The sequence below is a fragment of the Astyanax mexicanus genome, chromosome 7 (genome assembly GCF_023375975.1).
Source record: "Astyanax mexicanus isolate ESR-SI-001 chromosome 7, AstMex3_surface, whole genome shotgun sequence".
Classification (NCBI taxonomy): Eukaryota; Metazoa; Chordata; class Actinopteri; order Characiformes; family Acestrorhamphidae; genus Astyanax; species Astyanax mexicanus.
Window position 1 is genome coordinate 20,753,323 of NC_064414.1, and position 5,795 is coordinate 20,759,117.

Sequence of the window (5,795 nt, forward strand, 5' to 3'; positions counted from 1 at the left end):
AATGTCTGAAGCACTTTTTAAAGACAATACTGGATCTGAAAGGTTAAATAAAAAAAATATTGCAAAATACTGCAGCTGTTAGAAATAAAACCTCGTATCTCAGTCTAAACAGTGTATGTTCATAGTAGAAGGAAAAAACTCAACTCAACTTTCAATGGCTGTCAGTGTAGAAAGCTATTTTTGTGTCTATCATCAATCATTCTGGTAATCTGATCTGGTTGTTGTGGAAAAACCGGCTCTTATTCTACACTCAAGATGAACTTCCCGTATCTCCTTTAGCAATCTCCTGAAATCTAAAGTGATAGAAGGCCCATGAAAGGGTGCTGCACTCCCCGCCTTTCTCACAGGCCGTCAAAACCACACTCAAGTGCTGAAGAAATCCCTGCTGGTTTACAGAGCTTTCAGAGAGCAAAAGCTTTAGAAGGTCTATCAGAGAAATATGCTGCTTCTGTTTCTTTTCAGATGGATTGGTGGTGTTGGTGTGTCTGCATTTTTTAAGATCATAAATAACTCGCTGGAGAAGTATGACTGCTCCAGTCCCTCAATGACAACCACATGGAGATCACATTCCAGCCTCGTGTGTTTTTTTCCAAAATCATTTTATTGGGAGAACTACAAAAAAAAAATGTACAGTACAAAGTTAACAGTCTCACACGCAATTTGTAGTGAACTGACTCCCCAGAAACAAGTATGTTACAACTCGTCGTCTTTTTTTGTCCGTTTTTAAGTTACATTCAAAAAGCTTTACTTCGGATAAAAGTAGTCAAGAAAAGTACATAGTGCCCATCCCGTGTACCTACTATGTACAAACAAAACAAACCAAAAAAAAGAAGGTTTTCAACCTCTTTCCCCATCCAGCAAAGTCCAGAAATCTTGGACCACATCGAAGGCAATCAAGGGAACAAAAGAAGAAAAAGTCCAACTAAAGTCTAAAGGACTAAGGAGTCTTAAAAATAAAAATAAGAAAAAAAAGAGGAAATTAAAAAGCTTTGCTGGTTGCTCCAAAGCCCCTCTTTTGATAAGTGGTAACAACCTTTTCAATAAAAAAAAATCTAATTCAAACCTACATTCATTCATTCATTTATTTATTTAACTCCTTGTGTGTAAAAACAACCTGTATGAAAATACTTTATTTGGTTAATCGTAAGGCATGTAAGGATGGTGGACCCCTTTTAGGCACTACACAATAGTAAATAATAATAATAATAATAATAATAATAATAATAATACTGGGGCACTGGATTGCTACATTCTCAAAGCACGTGGTAGGAGTCTTAACCTGACTCTGTGCTTTATATGAAAGGAAAAAAAAAATAAAACCAAAACAATACTTTTTGGTTAATTTCTGTACTTAAGTACTTGGGATCTTTGTCACTGACTGGGGGAGAAAAATAAAAAATATATATATATAAAAAAAGCACTGGTTTGGACGGTCTTGACAACCACACAGTTTATACATTCTACAGATGTATCTAAAAGCTTTTTTTGCTTATAAAAAAAGGACACATCTAGGGATTCCCCCCAAAAACTTGTCTTCCACAAGCAACATCCCAAACAAACGGCAATCACTCAAATGTTTTTTTAATGAACGTAAACAAGGAAACAAAATTAATGAAATAAATATCACATACAATCTCTTAAATTAAGATTTCTTACTCATTTACAATAAAATAACGAAGTGAAGTTACAAAAAAGAGACCAAACAAAAAGAAAAAAAATATATTACTGTGAAAAGAACATACACTCCACTTATGTAGATTAATAATGGCGATCATAATTTAAACATAATAAAAGAATATAGATCTATTGCTTCAACATACTTGATAAATACAGTATGGACACAAATGACCAAAAATGTAGCCTATACTTTTTTTCACAAAGATAATAAATAAGTTAAATAGGTCATAGCCAGTTACGTACTGCTATGTAAATCACTCAAAAACAGCTAAAAAATATATATATATTCAACCATCAGCAGTGATTTCCCAACAAACCCAACAAGAGTGCTTCAACTAAGCAGCACACTACACTAACCGAGCCGACCACCGTGTGGCGCTGCTGTGAAACTGCTGCTGCTGCATACCATATGGTTCATCATCATCATCATCATACTTTTGGAATGGAAGTCGCTCTGTTTTGTTTTGTGTGTGTTTGAGCTTTCAGAAGCGCATACACTGAGATATTTAGGCTACTTTGCAAACTGGAACTCGTCAAGGCATATTCTTGGTAGGATGGAGGAAAATCTGAAACCGCTCTGTCTCTCATACTGAAGAAAAGGTCAGTCTCTGTGCAGAAAGAAAGAGAAGCGTGTGCGCGGAAAGTGAGGGTCTGCTGGAGCACACGCTGCTGGAATGCCTTCTGTTGATATCGAGCTACTTTCATAGCTATCAGTTCAAAAGCAGAAAGGAGAGATAGAGAAGGAAAGAAACAAAACTAATGCCATGGTGTGACAGACAATCCATCTCCCTGGATGTTGAAGTCTGTAAAACTCTCACAGGTCGTCGTGAATGAGACTCTGCTGCTGCTTTTATAATTTAGCTTATCTCAGCTAACTAACAGTCTGGAATCATCTCAGCTCCTCCAGTCCTGGAAACAGGAAAATCCAAACACACGCGTCCTCATCTCAGATCTCAGATCAGCTCAGACCTCTAATCATCAGAAATCGACAGCCTGCTGAAGATTGGCAAACGCCGCCCGCCGTCCAGGCTGGGCGACTCGGAGCCGCTGAGGCTGCCGGAGGAGCTGAGCGAGCCGCTGGCGAAGCTGTCGCGGTCGGAGATGGAGTCCGGCGGGCTGGGCGGGGAGTCGAAGACCGGCGACTCCGAGAGGCGCTGCAGCGCCTGCAGGTGGCTCAGGTTGTAAGGGGGCGAGGGGGGACCCACCGGGGTCTGGAAGCTGCCGTAGTACGAGGTGGCGTAGCCGCCGGCCGTCTGCACAGCTAGAGGGGCCAGCAGCGCTTTCAGGTCTTGGCCGGCGGGGAAGGAGAAGGGGCTGGGCGCCAGCGCGTCCTCGTAGAAGCCGGAGGAAGGGGGCGGGGGCGTGCGGGACGTGGGGCTGGTGTCCAGCAGCGGCGAGTCCAGGCCGTGCTGCGTGGAGAAGCCGGCGAAGCTGAGACTGTGGTGGAGCTTGGGTCTGTCGCGATAAGCCGGACCGCCGACAGGGGGCGCATCTCGGGGCACGTAGCCGCCGCTGGAGCACTTGGGCTCGGCCCCGTTGGACGAGTGGCTGTGGCTGGCCGGGGCCGGCCGGCGCTCGTCCGCGTTGTGGATGAAGTGGCAGCGCGGGCCGTAAGGGCAGAAGCCGATGGTGTGGAAGGTGCGGCACGGCTCCGTCTTGTACTTGGGGTGTCGAGAGAGGCTGCGCAGCTCGTGGTAACCGTGCGCGAACTGGCACTTCTCGCCGTACTTGCAGGCGCCGTTTTCCTCGAAGGGCCGGCAGAGCTCCGTCTTGTAGCGGGTGGAGTTGATCTGCGAGGCCGCCTTCTGCTGCGCTTGCTGCGGCTGCGCCTGCGTGCGCTCCCCGCCCTCGCTGAAGGCGCGCTCGCGGTACCTGCTGCAGCTGTTCTCCTTGTTCAGCATGGCGGTGGTGCTGCTGCTGTCCTTGTACGTGTACTTGTTGCCGTTGCTCGGCTGCAAATCCGTGCTGCCAGCCGAGTTGCGGCGGAAAAATCCCGGAGCGATAGGACAGCTGGTGGCGCTGGCCGGGCTGGACAGAGGGGCGCCCACCGCCTTCTTGTCCAGAAGGTTGTTGAAGTGGAGGGCGTTCATGTTAAAGTTTTTCTCAGGCTGTGGAGAAACAGGGAAGAAAGTTAGCTCACTTAGTTACATAAAGCTGGAGCTGAAAACACAAAGTTCCTAACAGGACAGGAGTTAGTTAACTAACTAGATAGCCTAGCGAACTACAGGAGGAAAAGTGCATGCTAGCTAGCTTTAGCCTGCAGCAAAAGTTTGAGCTGAAGTTTAGTTTAGTGCACTACTGGTCGAGTTTTTCAAAACCCTGGTCCTGGAGACCCACTGCCTTGCACACTTTTTCTGCGTGTTTTCTCTGCCCCAACACACATGATCCAACTAATCAGCGTATCACCAGCTCAATACTGGAGTTAAAGGAGTTAAAGTGAGTGTTAAAGCAGAAAAAAAACACAAAGTTGTGCAGGGCAGTTTGTGCAGAGCAGGCTACTGCTAGCTAAGTGCCACTTTCACACAACAGGAAAAGTAGAATGAAAGCTTAACTGCTGCGTACAAACTTCCCCTGCACCTAACAAAAGTCACTTTTTTTTGCTAGATAACCAACTACCTTGTAGAGCATGTCGATGTCGTAGATGGCGGTCAGGATGGAGGTCGACATTGCTGCTTCTGAGCTGACGAGCTGCAGTAGATCTTTCATTGGAGAACCAACCAGGATCCCGGAGCGCAGCTGGTGTTTACTTCTGGGCTTCGTTTGCCACGACTGCTAGTTTGGGAGAGGAGTCCGAGAGACGGAGTTTGTAAAAGTAATTCCAGATGTCCGGGTCTGCCACTAGAGCGGAGCTGTGAGTTAGTTGTGTTTCGAGTTGCTGTTCGTCTCCCTCCGTCTCTCTCTGCCGAGTCAGAACAGTCCGCCGCGCGCTCCCCTCCAACATATACCGAGAGCAGAGCGGCCCGAGGGGGCGGGACCGCAGCCGGAGCCGCGCGACCACTCACTTTTGGACCAAGTCGAGCGCCGCCGCTGATTGGTCAGCTCTACTTAAAAGCCCCGCCCAGCAGTTTAACTTCGCTGTGACTCCACAGTCTATAACTTTCTGGTGGAGGAGTGAGAGGAGCTGGACAACACGAGGAGACCCAAACTCCACAAAACTCCTACAGTTTATACACGCTCAGTCTTCATATTCACATATATACATATTCACTGCGCACACAGTTTTTAAAAGAGTGTTTTTCTGTGCTTTAAGAATTAAGAATTTAAGAATTAAGCACAGAAGAGTTATTGAAAAAAAAAACTTTAAAACAAAGTGTAAGGTAATTTTACCATTTAGTCATTTTACTGGAAAGTCCTAATACTCTTCACCAGTTTGGCAGCACTTAAAATGAAATTTACCCCAATGAATGACATTGTCCTAAAAATAATTACAATAAATTATATAGTAATGTTCTTTTAAGACCATTTCGTACCACTGATAATAGTAACACAATAACAAATGAAATTACACACTTCTAAAGAGCAAAATAATATTATCAATAATGAAAAAAATACAGAATCAAACTGGAATATATCAAACAAAAACACTTTCATAACCACTATTTTTTAAAAGTTGACATATTAGCTCACTGACACTAATGTTGTCTCCTTGCTAGGTAAAACAATATGCAATAACAAAGTCAGCAAAAAAAAATATATTTATATTGGGACCAAGTCAGTAGATTGTAGCTACGAAAAGTTGATAACATAATTATTGCCGTACTTATGACCTAATTTATGGCATTTTATGGCCTAATTTTGTTTGTCCCACATATTGTATATCATTTATTCATTTATGTAAGTGGTTATTGCTTTATTTCACTTGGTTTGATTGTGTTTCAGATAAAACAAATATCTGCTCACATGAAGTTGAAGTTATGTACTGCTGCACAATGTCGACACAGTCATTGTTGTACATATTTTAAATTTCTCTTTGTAGCAGAGGGAAACAAATATTAGCCAGCTATTACCATTACTATTAGCTAGCAGTTTTGAAAGCACTGAGGAGTGCTAGTGGGGGAGGAGACTGCATGTCTAAAACGTGCTCTGGTTGCTTTAGTACACAGGTTCTTCACTTCTGA

At 44.0% G+C, this 5,795-nt stretch overlaps 1 protein-coding gene across 1 annotated transcript; it reads right to left on the reverse strand.

Annotated features, from left to right (window-relative positions):
* Positions 1-580: 580 nt before the first annotated feature.
* On the reverse strand, positions 581-4,619 carry LOC103031649 (mRNA decay activator protein ZFP36L2-B). Its single transcript, XM_007255794.4, has 2 exons — positions 4,294-4,619; positions 581-3,785 (listed from the first exon to the last, which is right to left on the reverse strand). Exons 1-2 carry the CDS (start codon positions 4,381-4,383, stop codon positions 2,649-2,651), a joined length of 1,227 nt encoding a protein of 408 aa, XP_007255856.3. The 5' UTR covers positions 4,384-4,619; the 3' UTR covers positions 581-2,648.
* Positions 4,620-5,795: the final 1,176 nt, after the last annotated feature.